Source organism: Cervus elaphus, chromosome 11 (assembly GCF_910594005.1).
Source record: "Cervus elaphus chromosome 11, mCerEla1.1, whole genome shotgun sequence".
Lineage (NCBI taxonomy): Eukaryota > Metazoa > Chordata > Mammalia > Artiodactyla > Cervidae > Cervus > Cervus elaphus.
In genome coordinates this window covers 91,060,519-91,083,278 of record NC_057825.1, presented here as the reverse complement: position 1 = coordinate 91,083,278, position 22,760 = coordinate 91,060,519, and the positions used below count along the sequence as shown (strand labels likewise).

The window sequence follows — 22,760 nt, the reverse complement described above, 5'->3', positions numbered from 1 at the left end:
TGTCGACTACTAGAATGTGTCCAGAGGGTAAAAGTCTGAATTGAAAGGCCTTATGTAGAATAGTTGATTAATTTGGATTGTTGAGTTTGGAGAAGGGAAGGGAGTGACCAAGGACTCATTTTTGGAGGCCCTTTGAGTGTAAAAATAAGATACATGATGAAAATTACAGGAAGACAAATTTTATTTTTTATAGGAACTTTGCAACACCTATTGAAATGAAATTGCTTACCTTGTAATGAGCTTCCCTTTACTAGAGATGATCCTCTGGAGGAGAATATGGCAACCTACTCCACTGTTCTTGCCTGGAGAATCCTATGGACAGAGGAGCATGGTGGGCTATTGTCCGTAGGGTTGCAGAGAGTCGGACATGACTGAAACGACTTAGCACACATGCATACATGTGATAGAGAAGTTTAGAAAAAACTGAACTTGTGTCTGTGAATTAAGGCCAGTTATTTCTGAGGTTCCTTTTTTTCTGTACATTTCTATGTATCTCTATTAAATATAGGGATCTTTCAAATGGGCTAATGTATACTGTCCTTAGCAAATGCTTCTATTAAAAAAAGACACAATATTGATTCCTGATGGAAACATGGTGTGAGAGCCTGCTTATGTTCTCATTTATTTTTGTCTAAAACATGAAGGTTTGTTGCAAATAGCTTTATGATGTTGGTAGGAAGTTCTTTGCATATCTGTTAGTGGTACAGGAAACAACAGAAAATGGCCTACTTTTCCAATTCACAAATCAAGTTTCTTAAATTGAGTAATAGATCAGAGGTTCCATCATAGTAACCATTGAGGCTCCCTTCTTCCCTGCCATATAAAGGATTATGAAAGAAGGTTAATTGGTGAGAGTTCATAGTTGTGATGGAAGGGCTCTGGGAAACTGCTATGTCAACTTGCAAATTAAAAATTTCAGGGTATCAAGTATATCTATGTTTTAAGTGTATTTTGAGGTGATGATCAGTTATGAGAAGATTAGAATATAGAAGAGATACTAAATTTTAGCAATTCTGGAATTCTGTGGTGGTCCAGTGATTAGGACTCCATGCTTCTATTGCAGCGGGCACGGATTCTATCCTTGGTTGGGAAACTAAGATTCCACAAGCTGAGCAGTACAGCCAAAAAAAAAAAAAAATCGATCTGTGGTGATTGCTTCTTGGGTTTGTAGGTGATAGATTATGGGAAGAAATTCTTGTTCTTTTTTTAAACATATTTTGAAATAACTATTAAAAACTAGGCCCCAGTTGCTCTGAAGTGTTTGTTCTTGTTTGTTTTTTATTTCAATTAATATTTTATTGAGCATCTGCTATGGAACAGGTACTATTGTAGACTTCTAAAAATACACCTCCTTTTTTCAATTATGTAAAAGCAATTATTGTAAAAGCAACGCAAGGAGACTTCCCTAGTGGTCCAGTGGTTAAGAATCTGCCTGACAATGCAGGGCACACAAATTCAATCCCTGGTCCAGGAACTGAGATTCCATATACCCTGGGGCAACTAATCCCATGAGCCGCAACTACTGAAGCCTGTGCGCCTAGAGCCTGTGCTCTGCAACAAGAGAAGCCACTATAAGAAGCCGGCGCACTACAACCCAAGTATAGCTCCTGCTCACTGCAACTGGAGAAAGCCCGTATGGCATCCAAGACCCAGCACAGCCAAAAAAAAAAATTTTTAAAGCAATACATGTTTTAGAAAATAAAAAATGTAGAAAAGTAGAAAGAAGAAAGTCACATTTGCCTCATTCAAACATTGCCATTTGTATTATTTTGGTGATTTTCTCTTCTGCCTCTTCTATCTTGTCCTCATCTTCCTGTGTCCCCTTTTCCTTTTCTTCCTTCTCATCCCTTTTCTTTTATCTTTTTCTTGGTACAATTGTAGCTGGGAAAGGTAAATGTCTTTGTTTCCTGACAATGTCAGAAAGATTGCTTCATGTATGAAATAATGATAATAACAGTGGGATTATTTTTTTAAAGATTTATTTATTTATGTTTGTAACATATAGTAATACATGTTACTATAATTTTGAGCTGGATTTATCATTTAATGTTCTGGGTGATATTGGTGTAATAAGATTTCCTAGACTCAATTGCTGGGTGGTTGAATGACTGACTTCTAATTTTCTTTATGAGTTGGTACTGTATGTGACTTCTTTCACTCACATTCTTGAGCCATTGTTACAAACTTAGACATATACTTCAGACTTTTTTCACAACCATAGTTAGGCATAAATCAACTTAGTTGTTCCATATGATGTGTGATAGGATTTCTCTTCATATTCCTATGATAACCATTAAATCAAACACTTTATCCAGGTCAAAATAGAGTAATGAAAAATTGCTAAATAGCAGGACATTTAGCATTGCTCTGTTCAGCTTTCTGTGATTGTATATTACAGTGTCTATTTCTGGGTATGAGACTGATGTTTATCATTATGATACAGAATTCTTGACTACTTTTATGTTCTACCAGATACAAATCTTTAACAGACTCTATCCTGCCCTCCTCCTTCAAAAAAGAAAGTTTTTCCCAACAGATTTTTCTCTCCTTTGAGAGTTAGCTTTGTAATTTGGAGCATATAACCATGTTTGAGAGCTGTCTATTTCCATTGTTGCAATCTGGTTGTCCATGGTTTAATCATCAGTGTTAAGAAAGAAAGCAAAAAAAAAACAAAATGGCTCCAGGCTGCAGAGTACCATAGAAAATTTCCACCTGGAAGCAATTTTTTTCCAAAAGCCCTTAGGGACTGCTGTCACCCTCCCCCTCTACTGGCAACGAGGGCTAGAAACACCAGTTCCCTTCAGAGCCAGGTTTTGTTGCAATTTAATCATCTTCCTTCTCCTAGCTTCCAGAGAAGGTTTGAGGAAAGCTAGGGAAATAAATTATTCCCACACACTTGTCTTCTGTAGTAGGTTTTCTTGAACCTTCTAAGTTCCTTCTTTTCTTCCTCTAACTCCTCCTTTTTCTGTTAAGCATTTTAGCTGAAGTACAAACTCTTTGCACTGCTAGAACTTGAATTTACTTTTGAAGCAAGAATGTTTATTATTAACTCTAGTGCTTGTCTTTGGAGAAGGCCTCAATATTCAAACATTTTGGGGCATTGCTTTAGGCCCTTTGTCACTTTATAATGTTTTCTCTGTGGGAGGTGGGCATTGTTCCAGGTATAAACCCTCAAGCAACTTGTGGTCCTGTCGGGGAGACAGACAAGTAACAAATCATTACTGTATAGACTGCATTACTGTGTCGACTGCTCAGCCTGTTCAAAAACATGAGCAAATAAGCATTTCAAAACAAAAGCACATCAGCTCAGCTTTCCGTTGGTGAATGTCGTTAGAGGTGGTGCCCATTAATTTCTAGGATCATACTATGCGTTTGTTCAAGAAGGAAACAGGATGATAGTACTTCTGGTGAAATTTACCTCAGACCACACATGGGCTAATAGGACCAAGGACAGTCCACATTGCACAGTGTCACAGTGAGGTGTAAATGAGGATACTGTGGCCATTAAGGAGCCACTTATGTCACTTCGTATCAAGGATAGGTCTGGGTGTTTCAACAGATTTTGTTTTTTCATTTTTAAAGTTGAATTTTAAATATATTTCTTAAAAGTAGGCTATTACATGCTATAACAAGCTTTTAATGTAGTTGAAGTTGGCTTCTTTTTGGGAAAGTAACAGAAAGGTAACCTTCAGTATGAATCTTCATAGAATGGACTCACAATCCTGTTTGGTGTAAATGTCTCGAGAGAGTGCAAGTTTAAATTCTTTCTGGTTTTATAAAGAGTTTCTTAGGTTCTGCCTAGTTTGTAAGGAGGGGAGTTTCTATATTGGGTTAGAGTAGTTGTAGTAGGAAAGGAGGTCTTAGAGAGAGGGTGTGATGAGCTGAATCTTGAAGGATAAGGGGGAGTTTGCCAGCTAAAGTCATAGTAAGGAGATTGTGGGCAGAGAGGTTATATAGTACACTCAAGGAACTTTAAGCAGAGTTGTAAAGTGAGTGTGGGGAGTACTCAGAGGTAAATCTGTACATGGAGGTGTCTCATATTCTATGCTAGGGAATTTGGATTTGATCCTGAGGCAGGACTTAATCCTAAATTGTGGTGTGTGTTTTATGACCATATTTCATTTAAAGATTACTGTGAAAGAAGTATTAAACATGGAATTTTAGGGAAAGATGAAGAGGGAGGTGAAAACAGTTGCTCAGAAGAGAAACAATGACATGAGGCAAGGCCGTGGCAGGGGAGGATAGGGAGGAAGAGAAGCTATTATGGAATTGTATTAGGAGGCCTTAGGGATTGATTAGTTGGAGGCAGGTGCAAGGTGGAGTGAAGTGTCAAGATTAATTTATGTATTTCTAGTTTGGGTAACTGGTTGGCTGGTGTTTGTTTTAGTTGAGATTGTGAGTATAGGAAGGACATGTAGGTTTGGGAAGAAAAGCTAATGGTCTGACTTTTGAGATGCACAGTTTGAGATGTATTTGAGGATGAATGGTGGTTGAATATTCAGGTTTGTGGGATTTGACAGATATGCCTTGTTACTGATTTGGAAACCAAAGATGTTTAGTTAACAGTGAAAGCTAAAGTACTGATAGATGTCTCTTAGGGAGTTTGAAGAATGAGAAGAGGTGAAGTCTGAGCAGATACTGAGGGCCAGAAGGAAGAAGAATTATTGAAAACTGAGAAGGGGACTATAATAGAAACTCTGGGAAAAGATATTTCAGAAAGAAGAGACGGTTAGCAGTGGCAGATACAGAGAAGGAATCAAGCAAATGATGAATGGAAGAATGAATATTTGATTTGACAGTTAGTAGGCTTTTACTGACCTTAGCAAGAATAGGTTCTTTGGGGTGATGTGGTAAGAAACAGGTATGCTGGGTTGAAGAGCAAATCTAATTTGAGGAAATGGAGGCAATGAGTATGGACTGCTCTTTAAAGAATCTTAACTGTGAAAGGAGAAAGAAGGAAAGAGAAAGGATACCAGATTAAAGTTATTGGAAAAGAGATTTTAATTTAATAGTACTTCTTAAAAAAAAAAAAAGGGAGAGCCCAGTTGTTTTATTAAGAGGTGGCATGTTTTGTTAAGAAAAAGAAGTCAGTAGAACTGAAACATGAAAACTATAGACATTTAAAAATGTATTGATGGGGTAGAGGAGAAAGGAGATTTTTAGAATGTAGTATTAGTCTTAAAGTAAGGTAGATCATCTATTTTGTTGAGATCAGTTCAGTTCAGTCACTCAGTCATGTCCGACTCTTTGCGACCCCATGGACTGCAGCGCGCCAGGCTTCCCTGTCCATCACCAACTCCCAGAACTTGCTCAAACTCAGGTCCATCAAATCGGTGATGCCATCTAACCATCTCGTCCTCTGTTGTCCCCTTCTGCTCCTGCCTTCATTCTTTCCCAGCATTAGGGTCTTTTCCAATGAGTCAGTTCTTTGCATCAGATGGCCAAATTATTGGAGCTTCAGCATCAGTCCTTCCAATAAATATTCAGGACTGATTTCCTTTAGGATGGACTGGTTTGATCTCCTTGCAGTCCAGGGGACTCTCAAGAGTCTTCTCCAACACCATAGTTCAATAGCATCAGTTCTTCAGCACTCAGCTTTCTTTATGGTCCAACTCTCACATCCATACACAACTACTGGAAAAACCATAGCTTTGTCTGCATGGACCTTTGTTGGTAAAGTAATGTCTCTGCTTTTTACTATGCAGTCTAGGTTGGTCATAGCTTTTCTTCCAAGGAGCAAGTGTCTTTTAATTTCATGGCTGCAGTCACCATCTGCCTTGATTTTGGAGCCCAAGAAAGTAGGCTGTCACTTTTTCCATTGTTTCCCCATCTATTTGCCGTGAAATAATGGGACCAGATGACATGATCTTCGTTTTTTGAATGTTGAGTTTTAAGCCCGCTTTTTCACTCTCTTCTTTCAATTAATTGACATAGGAGTGTACAAATGTTAGGGTAGATGGAGACAGAGATAGACTTGTATATTGGAATGCAGAAGATTAAGAAGATTTATGCCTAATATGCCTGAATTTTCTTTATGAAATAGATGGCAAAGTCATTTACTGTGAGAGTAAATTGTAAAAGTGGAAGAATGAGTTGATAAAAGACACACCAAATGTTTGAGTGGTGCTAACAGTTCATCTATTTGTATAATTAGCTCCATCAGTGTAAGGTTCTGTATATTCCTGTAGTTGAGTCCTGAAGAGAATGACAGCCAGTTCTAAAGGTTGATAGGTAGAGCCCAACAGAGAGGAGTGCCTTTCCTCTGTTGGGAGACTTATTTAGGTGAGGTGTATAGGTTTGTCTTTTTTATTTCTAGAATAATAACTTCTTTGTATCTTTTACTGACAGTGGGAAAACTTCAGCTCTTTCTCTGGATATTAATATTACCTGTTTGTCATTTCTCACTAGAGCTCCCATTAAACCCATCCTGTTCTCCATGTTCTTAAGCTTTCGTTAATGTTTTCTGCTACAGGTTGAGTGTTTGTGTCTCCCATCAAAATTCGTATGTTGAAATTCTAACTCCAAGGTGATGGTATTAAGAGGATTAATGTAGTACCTTTAGGGGTGATTATGTCAAGAAAGTGGAGGCTTCATGGACAGGATTAGTTTTTTGAGCCATTGTAAAGAGGCCCCAGAGAGCTTACTTGCCCTTTCAGCTCTGTGAGGATACAAGTTGGCTGCCCAGAAGAGAGAGCCCTTACCTGACCATGCTAACACCCTGATCTCAGACTTCCACCCTCCAGAAATGTGAGAGAGGAATTTTTTTTTGTTTATAAGTTACCTAGTCTGTGATATTTTGTATAGCCACCCAACAGACTAAGACATTTTACATCTTTTGTCTTTGTGCTACATTTTATGTAGGTTTTACATATACTTCCTAGTTAAATATTATCCCTTTCCACTTATTAAATTTTTAAATATCAGTAATTATAACTTTTATTCCAAAAGTTCTATCTTTTTCAGTGTGTGTTTTTGTTTTGGTAGTTCCCTCATATTTCTTTGAATGTATTAAATGTTTATTTTTAACTTATACATATTTATTTTCAAGTCTTTGCAAGTCTAATTCTGTTATTTTTGTTGATTCTTATTTATCATGCTTTGTTTCTTTGTGTGTTTCGTGGTTTTTGATATTTGAGTTCAGCTCAAAGGAATGTTATTTGTGACACTAATTAGAACTATGACTTACGATGTATTCCTCTAGAGAAGCTTTTCCTTTTCTTCAGTCAGTTTTCTGGGGATACTGACAACTAGACTGGGACTACTTTTAAAATAAAATCTCAGTTTGAGATATCTTAGAACACACAGGTAATAGTCTGAACATGAGCCCTCCCTTTGGGTGAGAAGGGCCAGCTTGTGGCTTCAAATTATCCCAGGAGTCCATCCCCCCCACTTCCCTAGCCAAAGCAAGTAAGTTTCCTTTCAACCTTCTTTTATGGGGAAGAATTTTTCTACACCTCTAACTAAGGGTGTAGCCCTTGGGCATCTTGGCTTTATTAATTTGGAGGCCTCTTACTGGACTCTCTGTCTCTTGTGGGCCCTAGGTTTTGTCTCTTGTTCTCTAGATGGCTATAAAATAGAAGCATTAGGTTATAAGGGACTGGTGGAATCTGGATTCTTGTTCCAGTTTTGTTTCAGTCTCCGGAAATCTTATTTTCTTTTTTTGCTTAGTCATGCACTAGAAAAGATTTAGAAACTTAATCCAGCAGTTTTAGAAGTTTGGTAGTAGACGTTTTTCATGGTATATTTAGTCTTGCATATTGTTTGTGGAATTTTATCCTGTTTTGCCTACTTAGTCGCCATCATTTTTTAGGATGGAAACTACTCTGATACCTTTTATCCATCTTCCTTTCAGGGTCCTCATTGCTTAATGAGTCTTAAATTATGGTCAGTTTTGGCCATGGTGTGCAAAATTGGACCAGGAATTGAATGTTATGTTGCCAAGTCAGGTTCTTTTCTTAGAAAATCAGAAAAGTGTGTGTGTTTTGTGTGTGTGTGTATGACCATGCTCATACATGTAGCATACACACTATGTAATATACCTATATGTGTATATGATGTGTACCTATGTAGGTATAATAAATATTTACAGATGACATACACATTTATGAATGATGTCAGATTTATTAATGTGGGCCTAACAAAATTCAACCAACCAAGTTTCCCAGAATCACTAAATCATGGAATTTTTCAAATTTTCAAATTTTTCTGGGAAACTTGGTTGGTTGAATTTTGTTAGCTCACATTAAATCTACATGCATAAGGAGACCGGGACTATTCACTGGAGTGTTTCTAATACCCACCCTGCATTAATTTGTTTTTCTCTATGAATACCTTTATGATCCTTGTCATTGAATGATAATTTTAAGTGTGGAGAAGCTGAAGCATTTCTTCAATTAATAGGCAGTCTTTTAAAATATTTTCAGAACTCTTCAGAGTAATTACTTAAATACTTAAATCTTTGTAAAGGATCTTGAAGAGTTTTACTACTATACCCTAAATCCAGACAATTATGATAGTGGTAGACAGTGAGTGAGTCAGTAGTTTTATTTAGTTCCAACTTTGCATGTTTAAGTGTTAAATTTGACACTTTGAGTTTCATGCAGTGAAACTGGAGCTTATCTACTGATGTTAATTATAACCCTGTATTTACCAACTGTATTACCACTCTACTTTCATCAGCTTTCCAGTTTAGATTCAATCAGTATAACCAGGCCATAGTTGGAGTATTTGTTTCATTTGACAGCAGTATCTAAAATCCAACTTTTAGCTGCCAGATGTTATGACCACCACTGAAAACTACAATGGGATAAGTCTTATTACACTTAATACAAATTGATACAGAGGCCAAGATGAAGGCACTAACATGCCCTGTAGTGCCTTTATGTTTTCAGTTACTTGTGCTGATTAATTGTTCCAGCAGTGTGACATCATCCTGGTAGTAGTTAGAGCATTCTTCATATCCTTACTTTGGAATTTCCTTGCTTTCATTTCAAGGCTGTATATTGTCACCCTGCTTATTTAACTTATGTGCAGAGCAGAGTACATTATGTGAAATGCTGGGCTGGATGAAGCACAAGCTGGAATCAAGATTGCTGGGAGAAATATCAATAACCTCAGATATGCAGATGACACCACCCTTATGGCAGAAAGTGAAGAAGAACTAAAGAGCCTCTTGATGTAAGTGAAAGAGGAGAGTGAAAAAGTTGGTTTAAAACTCAACATTAAAAAAACAAAGATCATGGCATCTGTTCCCATCACTTCATGGCAAATAGATGGGGAAACAATGGAAAAAGTGACAGACTTTATTTTCTTGGACTGCAAAATCACTGCAGATGGTGACTGCAGCTGTGAAATTAAAAGACTCTTCCTTGGAAGAGAAACTATGACCAACTTAGACTGCATATTAAAAAGCAGAGACATTACCTTGCTGACAAAGGTCCATCCAGACAAAGCTGTGGTTTTTCCAGTAGTCGTGTATGGATGTGAGAGTTGGACCATAAAGAAAGCTGAGCGCTGAAGAATTGATGCTTTTGAATGGTGGTGTTGGAGAAGACTCTTGAGAGTCCCCTGGACTGCAAAATCAAACCAGTCAATCCTAAAGGAAATATTCATTGGAACGACTGATGCTGAAGCTGAAGCTCCAGTACTTTGGCCACCTGATGTGAAGAACTGACTCATTGGAAAAGACCCTGATGCTGGAAAGGATTGAAGACAGGAGGAGAAGGGGACAACAGAGGACGAGATGGTTGGATGGCATCACGGACTCAATGGACATGAGTTTGAGCAAGTTCTGGGAGTTGGTGATGGACAGGGAAGCTTGGTGTGCTGCAGTCCATGGAGTTGCAAAGAGTTGGACACGACTGAGGAACTGAACTGAACTGCTTTCATTAGTTTATTTCCTAAGAGTCTGTTGTTGATTTGACTGATGTTTTGTGACAAGGTCCCTTTCTCCATTTTCCTGTGCTGTTTAACCAATACCAGGTTTTTAGTAGGCTCTATGGCTAAGTGCCATTTGAAAGTTCTCCACCCTGTTTTCATCCCTTTGAAAATAGCCTTCATAGAAGTGGGTTTCCTTCCTGCCTTGCAGGAGAGTTCCATCACAACTTCTTTTGGTTGCATGGGCTATCTTGGTGAAGTCAGTTGTATACCTTGGTATCTGCAAGAGTGGGAAAAGGATTTGAATGTATTTGATCTCCTGTGATTGTACAAAACCATTTGATTGTGGTCTTCAACTTAGATCTCATTTATTAGTATATCCTTCCCCTGTCATTGATGATAATATACAGTGATCTTCTTTCACCTTTTGCAATCAGGGCATTCAAATTAGCTTAGTAAGTTCTGAATTAAATTGATAGACAAACTGAAGTAAGGAAGGGAAGGAACTTTAAACTCCTCTTGACCTCCTGCAGTTTCTCTTGCAACATCATGCTCAGATCTGTTTTTCCATTTTATTTTTAACTTTTGGAATAAACAAGAAATACTAATGATGCTTTTATGGAGCTTAATGAGAAGAAAATGTTTCATGACTAAAACCATGACAGAAGTTAAAAAACATATATATGGAAAAGAAAAGAACAAACCAAACTCTGAATTTTTTTCTTGGATTAATCAAAAACAAAAGCAAAATGTTTAGTCCTTTGTGTCTTGAAGTTCTCTTTGGTTCTGAAAACATCTCGATAGATAAACTTTGTTTGATATGGTACTCTTTTGTATCCATCTTTGAGGCAATCAGAAACCTACATCTTAGTTTCCTACCCTTCCTTCTCTTCTCTGTTTTTAGCATATATGGAGGGTTTCCTCTATGCCAGTCTCTGTGCTATTAGCTGGAGAAAAAATGGGTAAGACACGATCTCAGCCGACAAGGAGATTAACCTTTTGGTATGGGGAAATTGACAAGTGAATGGGTAATCAGAGTATAATTAAACAAGTTCTGAAATGGCATTAATAACAAAAGAGAAACACATAACAGAGTGTGGGTTTAGAGAATGTTTCTCAGTAAAAGAAAGGTGCAAGCTGAGATTTGAAGAGTGAATTGGGAGTTAACCCTTAACTAAGAAGAAAATGGGGAAGAGCAATCTAGGTCCTGGAAACAGGATTCCTTAGCCATATTTAGACTTTGGCTGCTGGTTGTTTTTTTTTGATTTGCCTGCTACCTTTGAAGAATGAACAGTGGTAAGCATTTAGGATACTTTCCTTTGTGAGTAGCAGACTATTAAGACAAAGTGGAAATAGGAAGTTTTCCTTAAAATAGAAAATTTCTTATTGCACATAACAGGAAGACTGGAGATAGGACTATTTCAGGTTCATCATTTAAGGACCAGTTGTTTTCTATCTTTCCTTTTTGGAATTATCAAGTTATTGGCAGTATCTCCTCTCATCTCGGGATGGTTACTGCATCCCAAAGCATTATACAGAACAATTTTCAAAGTAGAAAAAAGAAGTTTCTTATCCTGCATCCTTCAGGAAAGAAGCCTTTCTTTGGATCCTCACTCCCAAACTTCCTTTTACTTCCATCAGTGAGTTGTGTCATCTGTTAATTGGTCACTGACTAGGGGAATTAAATTACTGTATTGGTCTAAATTATTAATAGTATTTACCTCTTGCAGTAGGCTTCCCAGGTGCCTCAGTGGGTAAAGAAGCTGCCTGTCATGCAGGAGATGCAGCAGACACTGGTTCGATCCCTGGGTTGGGAAGGTCCCTGGAGGAGAGCATGGCAACCCACTCCAGTCTTCTTGGCTAGAGAATCCCAGGACAGAGCAGCCTGGCAGGCTGCAGTCCATAGGGTTGCAAAAGAATGGGGCATAATTGAAGTGACTAAGCGTGTGTGCACACACCTCTTGCAGTAGTATAGAAAGGTGAAATACCAGAACAAATTGGGACTCTTCCAACAGGAAGAAGAATGGAATAGTTATTGTGTGGGCACAGCTAATACACAACTGACTCATCTTAAAGTAGAAGTGTGTATGTGTCTCTTAAAAACCATGCTTCATATTGCATTGTCAGGCTTCGTATTGCACTAGTTTTTCCTTTCCTTTTTTTTTTTCGGGAGGAGTCGGGCCCAGGTGTATCAATAACAGGCAATATAATTTTGATTAAGGTGTTTAAGTTTTCTTGATTTCAGTTTCCTCTGTTGTACAATAAAGGCTTTGTATTCCATTTCCAAGACCTCTTTCAGCTCTAATGTTTTAGGGGTCCATGTGACTTTCTTGCTGTCCTTTGCTGTAAAAGGAGACAGACTGATGTACTACAGAGAATAACTCTCTAGGACTGTGGATTTGGCAAGTCACTTCATCTTCTTGGATTTTAGGTTCTTCAGAATAGAATAATGGCTAATTTATAAGGTGCCTAGGATTTACATGAGATAACATATGCTCATTACATTGTATTTATTTTTATGTTTTGACAAACGAGTGGAAGTTGATATAGGCTTTCACAAGTGATATAATCCTCTTATGATTCAGTACTTGAGAATAAATATTTTTGTTGAATAGAATTCTTGAAGTGTTTTATTTATAAGTTAAAAAAATCTCTGTTAATTTAGGTACAGTGTTTAGAAGTATGTGTCAGATATGGACATTAGGATGAAACATTTTAGTTTTTGCAGAAGCCTGTGGTTTATTTGGGATTTTTTGGAAATGACTGTACAAGGCAGTATTTATGAAGTGAATAAAAATTTAGGCTATACAAAGTTGCTAGTTTCCAAGCATATCTTCTTGTTTAACTTTCACTAGGTACCAGAATATTTGTTGGATCATCACAAATAATTAAACCTGTGGTGCAGTTTATTTTGTAGTCTTATTTAACTATGACACACCTAAGGCCCACATGTCAAAAGCATATAACTTTGTTTTTAAGATTCTACTTTCTATTAGAAATGGACATTTAAGCATTAGAGTACTTTATATACAATATCATTTAATAACAAGTTATAAGACTTTGGCTAGCAAGTATTATAGAATATAGTTTTAGATTTTTAAGCAGCCCTTTGCTTGGTCACATCAAATTTTAAAGAATGTTAGAAATGGGCCATCACTAGATGGCAGTCTTTCTCCAGTTTTAATTCATTTATTGCACGGAAGGGAAATATTCTTTGTTCAAGTTCAATGTTGATTACCAGTATTAGGTTAATTTCAGGTGATCTATGGCCTTTCCAGAATTTAAGGCTTATTATTTTTGTTTTCAGCATTTTATATCTGATGGCTGATTAGCACTAAGTCTGAGATGTGTGTGAAATGCTGATGTAAGCTGAACTGTTAGGTACTGATCTATAATTTTAATTGCCTTTTCCTATGTTAGGCAATTTGAAACAAACTCTTAGGTTTTTAACCCTTTGATAACCAGATGAAAACTATGGATATTTCCCTAAAAACTTAAATATATGTGCTTCTTCCTATACACACAAAATCCACATAAAATCTGGAAATTGTGCTTTTCCAGTTGTGTACTCATGGAACACATGTTAATTAAACACAGTCCAAAACTCCTGTTTTAAGTGTAGGTTTTACATTTTATTCTAACTTTTTAAATTCTCAAGATACTCAGGAGATCCCCTATATAAGCCTTTCATATTATTCAACATTATTATAATTAAGAGAGTATTAGACTCATAAAGGCCCTAAAATAGGAGAAACAGGTGGGGCCCTAGTGATAAGGATGTAGAAAATACATTAACTCTTTACATTGTTCTGAAAAATGTTTGATGTTTATGTTATTATGACTGGACTTGAAAGTGGAATTGAATTGTAGAAATTTAGAGCTAGGCTGACGCTAAAAAGAATTTCTAGTTGATTGTTTCCTATTTCCTAAATGAGAAAGCTGAGTGTCATAGAATTAACTCCTAGTTAATCACATAGCTAAACATCAAGACCACAGAGTCAAGGCAGCTAAAATCCACTTTTCCTTTCTTTCCTTTATACTTTTTAAAGTAGAAAGTTCAGGGATCTAGGGAGGCACTCTTAACATAAATTATGAACTTCTTAACTTTGAGATTTTCTTCTCGTTGATGTTGTCTTTTGCATATTACTGTAGATCTTTGGAGGGAGAACAATAGAAAGGAGCTTTACATTGTATAAGGAAGTATACTTACTACTTAAAAGTATTGTTTGGTCAAGATATAACTGAATTTGAAACCAAGAGGCTTGTCTCAATATTGAGTAATAATCTTCTTATGCCATTTAGATGGTTGGATTTTCAGTGGTTATTTCTCTTCTTCAAATGGCAAGGAACACTGGTGCCTTTACATGGAAATCTTTCTTTTTCTTTCCTTTGGAAGGGGAACAGTTAGGCTTGTTTGAGGTTAGTTGAAATGACAATAGTTGATTCTGTCATGTGTTTTCCAGGTAGCTCCTTGAGGCATTTTAATTGTTTTAATTGTCAAAGCGGGGGTTGTTTATAATTTATTTGAAGATCTCTTCCTTTTATTTATTCATAAATAAATAAATGTTCAGAATTTTTACTGGAATCCAAACTTGTATATGTATTATGTTCTATGATTACTGCTGAGTTTTGGGCAGTGGAGCTGATTTGCTGAATCAGGTTGGTGATCTGGTACCTACAAGTGGTTATGTGCAGTGTGTGCTCAGTCGCTTCAGCTGTGTCTGACTTTTTGTGACCCTATGGACCATAGCCTGCCAGGCTCCTCTGTCCGTGGGATTCTCCAGGTATGAATACTGGAGTGGGTTGCCATGCCCTCCTTCAGGGGATCTTCCCAGCCCAGGGATTGAACCTGCATTTCTGCATTGGCAGGCGGGATCTCTACCACTAGCGCCACCTGGGAAGCCCAAAAGATTATAGAAGCAGAAAATGTTGGTAATGAGCAAAAGTGTATTTGTTGAATAAATGTCAGAAATCGAAGAGTTCTTAGGGATAATGTTCTTTCTAGGTGGCACTAGTGGTGAAGACTCTGCCTGCCAGTGCAGGAGATGCAGGAGACACAGGTTTAGTTCCTGGGTCAGCGAGATCCCCTGAAGAAGGAAATGGCAATCCACTTCAGTGTTCTTGCCTGGGAAACCCCATGGATGGAGAAGCCTGGTAGGCTACAGTCCATGGGGTTGCAAAGAGTTGGACACGACTGAGCGACTAAACAACAACAGAGACAACAATAGTCATTCATTTAGTCAGTGGATGTTTACTTACTACCTATTACCTATCTGGCATTGTTTTAGAGATAGAGGTGAATATGGCAGACAAAGTTGTTGCCCTGGCGCTTACAATCTAATTGGGATGGGTTGGGGGGAAGATAACAAACTGGATGATGAGAAGGAGAAAATTGTTTGAAGATACAGGGAATGAGTGTTACTAGCATATTAACAGTAAAAACAAAATTCTTGAGGCAGGAAGAGACTAAAAAAGTCCTCTGTAGCGGGAGCATAGAGGATGGAGGAAGGCAAGGCTAGAGGTGTGACTTAGGGAGAAATAATGTTAGAGAAATAATCAGAGGCTAGATTATTTGGAATGTTATAGGCCATGATAAGGATTTATGGCTTTTATTCCTTTTGTAAAGAGAAGGAATCAGAGAGTCCAACTCTTGCGACTCCATGGACTGTAGCCTGCCAGGCTCTTCTGTCCATGGGATTCTCCATGTTAGAATACTGGAGTGGGTTGGCATTCCCTTCTCCAGAGGGTATCCCCAACCCAGGAATCAAATCCAGGTCTCCTGCATTGCAGGCAGATTCTTTACCCACTGAGCTATGAGGGAAGCCCCTTGACTAACACAAACAGTAGGGTAACATCTGAACTACTGCTTCATAATGGCCATTCTTACTGCTGTGTGGAGTATCTCCTTTGGAACAAGAAGTAGTGGGAGTGAGGGGTGCCGAATGAAGAGTTTTAGGAGGCTATTGCTTTGGTCCAATGAGCCAGGGATAGACGTTTAGACTAGGGTTTTTATTGGAAATGGTGGGATGGTGGTTAATTTTAAGATATGCTTTGGAGGTTAAGTTGTCAGGACTTACTAGCGGATTGGATGAGATGTTTGATGGAAAGAGCTGCATTGGGAGGGATTCCTGGATTTGGATATTTGCCTTGGGTAGCTGTATATGCCATTAGCTGTGACGGGTAGCTGAGTGGTAGGGAGGTTTTGAGAGGATCAGGTCTGGGAGTGGAGATAGTTTGGTGATAGATGATTTTTTTCTATGTTAAAATTCAAGATGATTGAGTTGTTAAATAGTAGCTAGGCATTTGAGCCTAGTGCTCAGAGAAGTGCTCAGAATTGAAGGTAGAGATTAGGAAGTCTACCACTGTAGTAGAGGGCATATGTTATAAAGACGTGGGATTAGCTGTCATTTCTTGGTGAGAGAGCACAGGTAGGTGAGAGAAGGGCTTTTTGGAATATTTAGAAAAAGAGGAGGAAGAGCCCAGGAAGGAGGTTAAGAGGCTTGTCAGTAAAATGATGAAAGCCACTTAGTGTGGCATCACTGAGGTCTAGAGAAAAGAGTGTTTCCAGAAGGAAGACATATTAAACCATAGAAAATGCTGCCATTAGGTGCAGTAAGATGAATGCTAACTATTTGGAGGTGCGGAGGTAGAAAGAAATTTTACTGGGAAGAGGAGCAGCGACATACGATGGTGGCTGGAGGGAAATGAGTAGGTAAAGATGGATTTCGTAAAGTCATGTTTATATATTCATGAGAATGATTTATAGATCGAGTGGAAGAGATATATAATTCAGGGTAGGAATAAAAGAGGATAATTGCAGGAGTAAAGTTCTTAGAGACAACAAGAATGACTAGATAAACACTTGAATTTTTATTGTTACAAGAGGGTGGACAGAATAGGCGTTTTAAATGTAAGCAGGTTGGTTGAGAGGTGATGAAACAATACATATATGTTATATATAAATAACATATATATACATTTCTGTGAAATACAACTGAAAGTGACAGAGAGGTGTACATTTCAGGAGTGGAGAAAGCAAGGTTTTCACACATTTTAGAGACTACAAAGTGATTTTTTTTGGTGGTGGTATTGGGTGGGATAATTTTAATATTATTATCTACTGATGTTTGGCTGCCCAATTTAAATTTGTCATCAGATATAGCTGAACTGAGTTTAGCAGCACAGCTATGTGATTTCTCTCTAGCAATGTCAGCTTCTTGAGTATAATCTTGGAGTAAATGTATAGTTCGGTTTTTCCAAAATTAAGTTTTTCTAGATAAGTTTAACTGAGAAAGAAAGGTACAGAGGAATTATAATTCAGTGCTTTTATGCTGAGAATTCTACGATGATTACTGTCAAACACTTAAATATTTTTCAATAAATAAGGAAGTAAAAATTTAAATTTTCCTAAAAAAATTCATCAAGCATTGGGATAACATTAATACAATTGAATTACTCTGTGGTTTATGTAACTTAAACATCTGTTTTCCAAATATATTTGCTTCTGGGTTTGTAATTTTGTTTCTCTTTCTTAGGTATAAATCTGTGTGTAATCTTCATGGCTTTTTTTTTTTTTTTTGTGAAAGGTCTGTCTATGATGGTGAGGAACATGGACGATTCATGGAGAAGCTTGAAACTCGCATTCGCAATCATGACCGAGAAATTGAGAAAATGTGCAACTTTCATTATCAGGGCTTTGTGGACTCTATAACAGAACTGCTGAAAGTGAGAGGAGAAGCCCAGAAACTCAAAGTAAGGAGACTCTTTTCTCTGTCTTGGGGTTTTGGTTAACATTAAAAGAGTAGGAAATGCATTACAGGTTACATATTTGTGGTAAAGATTTTTGAATAGTAAGAAAGGGAATTGTACTGAAACATAGATAGTTGGGATTACAGCTTTTAGCTGAAAAGGATACTCTTTTAAGTTAAGATTTATTGGGGATAACTACATGTGGATGAGAGCTAGTAATAAGAATCAGTTTCTTCCAGACAGAAACTTAATTGATCCTTCAAGTCATCTGTCTACTTCCTTGCTAGATAAAACCCATCACCATTGAATGACAGGATTGCAAGCCATGGCTGCAGAAGGCTTTGAGGCATGGCCACCTGAGGCAGAGGAAAAGAAAATTGTGATAGTCATGGAGGGTCTTCTACCAAAGTATGGAAGTTCTTTCTTGATAGGACTAATTCAAGTTCAGGAGAGAGGGTAGCTGTATTGGTTTTGTCCCTGGCATAGCAAATTTCCTTATCTTGGGTAACTGATTTTGCTACAGAAGTACTACTGTGTTTGATTATGGGATGCTGTCTTAGTGCCTTTTGGGGGGTGTTATATAATAAACAATATGTACCCTATTAGCTCAATAAAATCACCCAAATTCTGAAGTCTAAATCACAGTGGGCTGCAAGGTTTCAAATAGGAATTTATGGACGTGTATAGCAACTATCCAGTAATCATAAGAAATATAATGTTACAAGGAAAATCAAATCTCTCTTTTTTAGCCTTCTCAGTGGCTTTCTTCACTCTACCCTTCAAAAATAGCAAATCTTCTTATTTGTTGTTAATGTTCTTTAATGCTTAACTAGTTTAATTGAAATTAAGTTAGATTCCTTTCCCAGTTAGCTTACCAAATTTAATTTCAGGTGAACTAAAAAGTGAAATGTAAAAAATAAAACCGTAAGGAAACAAGTAGAAAATAGAGATGAATATTTATGTTATTTTGGGGAGTGAGGAATGCATTTCTAAACACAATTCCTAAGTTAGAAAGAAAATATTGATAGATAGGACGACAATACAGTGAAAGAACTTTCTATATACAGGTTAAAAATGTAAAGGTAAATAATAAAACATTTACAAATACATATGACAAATGATTGATATCCTAACAGAAAAGATCTTTATAAATTAATAGGAAAAATATGAACACTAATAGAAAGCAGGAATGCTCGTTAATGTACAGCTTACATACAAAGAAATAGAAGGGAACTCTACAATTATTATTTACAATTTAATTATTTAGAAATAATTAAATGAATATGAATTTAAATAATAAAGTGCACCTAATAAAATAACAAAAATGAAACAAATGTTAATTAAAGTTGGAGATGATACCTATCAACTGGGGAATGCCTGGTTGGAGTGGAGACTGTTACACCTTTTAAGGGGAGCAGTTTTATATATCAATACTGAAAACTTCTCATGGATCACTGCCTTGTGATCACCATGGATCACCATGGTGAAGGGGCTTGCATAACTCAATGAAGCTGTGAGCCATGCTGTGCGGGACCACCCAAGATGGACGGGTCATAGTGGAGAGTTCTGAACAAATGTGGTCCACTGGAGGAGAGGATGGCAAACCACTCCAGTATCCCTGTTATGAGAACCCCATGAACTGTATAAAAAGGTAAAAAGATATGACACCAAAAGATGAGCCCCCCAGATCAGAAGGTGTCCAATATGCTACTGGGAAAGAGCAGAGGGCAATTTCTCATAGCTCCAGAAAGAATGAAGCAGCTGGGCCAAAGTGGAAACGATGTTCACTTGTGGATGTGTCTGGTAATGAGAGTAAAATCCGATGCTATAAAGAACAGTATTGCAGAGGAAACTGAAGTGTTAGGTCCATGAATCAAGGTAAATTGAACATGGTCAAGCAGGAGATGGCAAGAGTAAACATCGACATCCTAGGAATCAGTGAACTAAAATGGACAAGAATGGGCAAATTTAACTCAGATGACCATTATTATATCTACTACTGTGGGCAAGAATCCCTTAGAATATATGGAGTAGCCCTCATAGTCAACAAAAGAGACTGAAATGCAGTACTTGGTTGCAACATCAAAAACAGCAGAATGATCTTGGTTCATTTCTAAAGCAAACCATTCAGCATCACAGTAATCTTAATTCTGTGCCCAGCCACCAATGCTGAAGAAGCTGAAGCTGATCAGTTCTGTGAAGACCTGGAAGACCTAGAAGACCTCCTAAAACAAACACCAAAAAAATGTTCTACTCATCATAGGGGATTGGAATGCAAAAGTAGGAAGTTAAGAGATACGTGTAGTAACAGGCAAGTTTGGCCTTGGAGTACAAAATGAAGCAGGACAAAGGGTAGCAGAATTTTGCCAAGAGAATACAGTGATCGTAGCAAACACCCTTTTTCAACAACACGAAAGAAGACTTTACACATGGATATCACCACATGATCAATACCAAAATCAGATTGATTGCATTCATTGCAGCCGAAAATGGAGCAGCTCTATACAGTCAGCAAAAATAAGACCTGGAACTGACTGTGGCACAGAACATCAGGTCCCTATAGCAGAATTTAGGCTTAAACTAAGGAAACTGGAGAACCCACTAGGCCAGTCAGGTATGATCTAAATGAAGTCCCCTACGATTATAGAGAGGTTACAAGTAGATCTGGTAGACAGAGTTCCTGAAGAACTATGGACAGAGCTTCCTAATATTATACAAGAGGTCCTGACCAAAACTATGCCAAAGAAAAAGAAATGCAAGGAGGCAAAGTGGTCATTTGAGGAGGTTTTGCAAATAGCTGAGGAAAGAAGAGAAGCTTAAGGCAAGGAAGAAAGGGAAAGGTATAACCAACTGAATGCAGAGTTCCAGAGAATAGCAGGGAGAGACAGGAAGGCCTTATTCAATGAACAGTGAAGAGAAATAGAAGAAAACAACAGAAGGGGAAAGACTAGAGGTCTCTTGAAGAAACTAGGGTTATCACAGGAAAATTTCAATGCAAAGATATGCATTATAAAGGACAGAAATGGTTAAGACCTAGTAGAAGCAGAAGAGATCAAGAAGAGATGGCAGGAGTACACAGAAGAACTATACAGAAAAGGTCTTAATGACCCGGATAACCATGATGGTGTGGTCACTCACCTAGAGCCAGATATCCTGGAATGTGAAGTCAAGTGGGCCTTAAGAAACACTGCTGCCAATAAAGCTAGTGGAGGTGATGGAATTTCAGTTGAGCTATTTCAAATCCTAAAAGATGATGCTATTAAAGTGCTGCACTCAATATGTCAGCAAACTTGGAAATCCCAGCAGTGGCCACATGACTGGAAAAGGCCAATATTCATCCCAGTTCCCAAGAAGGGCAGTACTAAAGAATGTTCAAATTACTGGACAGTTGCATTCACTTCCAATGCTAGTAAGGTTATGCTCAAAATCTTTAAAGCCAGGCTTCAGCAGTACTTGAATCAAGAACTTCTAGATGTCCAAGCTGAGTTTAGTAAAGGCAGAGAAACAGGGATCACATTGCCAACGTTCACTAAATCATAGAGAAAGCAAGGAAATTCCAGAAAAAAACATCTATTTCTGATTCATTGATTATGCTAAAGCCTTTGACTATGTGAGTCATAGCAAACTGGAAAACTCCTAAAGATGTGAGAATACCAGACCATCTTACCTGTCTCCTGAGAAACATGTTTGTGGGTCGAGAAGCAACAGTTAGGACCTTATATGGAACAACTGACTGGTTCAGAATTGAGAAAGTGCGACAAGTCTGTATATTGTCACCCTGTTTATTTAACTTATATTTAGAACACATCATGAGAAATGCTGGGCTGGAATCAAGATTGCCAGGAGAAATATCAACAATCTCAGATACGCAGATGATACCACTCTAATGGCAGAAGGTGAAGAGGAACTGAAGAGCCCCTTGATGAGGGTGAAAGAGGAGAGTGAAAAAGCCGGCTTAAAACTCAATATTAAAAAAACTAGGATCATGGCATCTGACCCCATCACTTCATGGCAAATAGAAGTGGAAAACATGGAAGCAGTGACAGATTTCCTCTTCTTGGGCTTTGTTTATTTATTTATTTTTTAATTAATTAATTAATTAATTTTACTTTACAACATTGTATTGGTTTTGCCATACATTGACTTGAATCTGCCATGGGTGTACATGTGTTCCCCATCCTGAACCCCCCTACCACCTCCCTCCCTTCTTGGGCTTTAAAATCACTGCGGATGGTGACTGCAGTCATGAAATTGGAAGACATTTGCTTCTTGGAAGGAAACTATGACAATCCTAGACAGTGTATTGAAAAGCAAAGACATCACTTTGCTGACAAAGGTCCATACAGTCAAGGCTATGGTCTTTCCAGTAGTCATATACTGATGTGAGAGATGGACCATTAAGAAAGCAGAGCACCAAAGAATTGATGCTTTCAAACTGTAGTGCTGGAGAAGACTCTTAAGAGTCCCTTGGACCACAAGGAGATTGAACTAGTCAGTCCTAAAGGAAATCAACCCTGAATACTCATTGAAGGACTGATGTTAATGCTTGGGCCACCTGGTGCGAACAACAGATTCATTAAAAAAGACCCTGATGCTGGGAAAGACTGAAGGCAGAAGGAGAAGAGGACGACAGAAGATGAGATGGTTGAATGGCATCACTGATTCAGTGGACATGAACTTGTGTACACTCTGAGAGATGGTGAGGGACAGGAAGGCCTGGCGTACTGCAGTCCATGGGGTCGCAAAGAGTTGGACATGACTTGCCAACTGAACAACAACAACTGAAAACTGCAAACAGCAACAAATGAAAACATCAGTCAGTTCAGTCAGTTCAGTCGCTCAGTCATGTCCGACTCCTTGCGACCCCATGAATCGCAGCACGCCAGGCCTCCCTGTCCATCACCAACTCCTGGAGTTTACCCAAACTCATGTCCATTGAGTCGGTGATGCCATCCAGCCATCTAATCCTCTATTGTCTCCTTCTCCGTCTGCCCCCAATCCCTCCCAGCATTAGGGTCTTTTCCAATGAGTCAACTCTTCACATGAGGTGGCCAAAGTACTGGAGTTTCAGCTTCAGCATCAGTCCTTCCAATGAACACCCAAGACTGATCTTCTCTAGGATGGACTGGTTGGAT

At 38.0% G+C, this 22,760-nt stretch overlaps 1 protein-coding gene across 3 annotated transcripts in view; it reads left to right on the top strand.

Moving 5' to 3' along the window:
- Positions 1 to 22,760, top strand: part of EXOC6B (exocyst complex component 6B) — a 664,516-nt gene that overhangs the window by 67,560 nt on the left and 574,196 nt on the right. For all 3 annotated transcript variants that reach the window (XM_043918361.1, XM_043918362.1, XM_043918363.1), the window contains exon 2: positions 17,463 to 17,628. In XM_043918361.1, the coding sequence (XP_043774296.1) occupies positions 17,463 to 17,628 (166 nt within the window). The remainder of the gene's footprint in view (positions 1 to 17,462; positions 17,629 to 22,760) is intronic.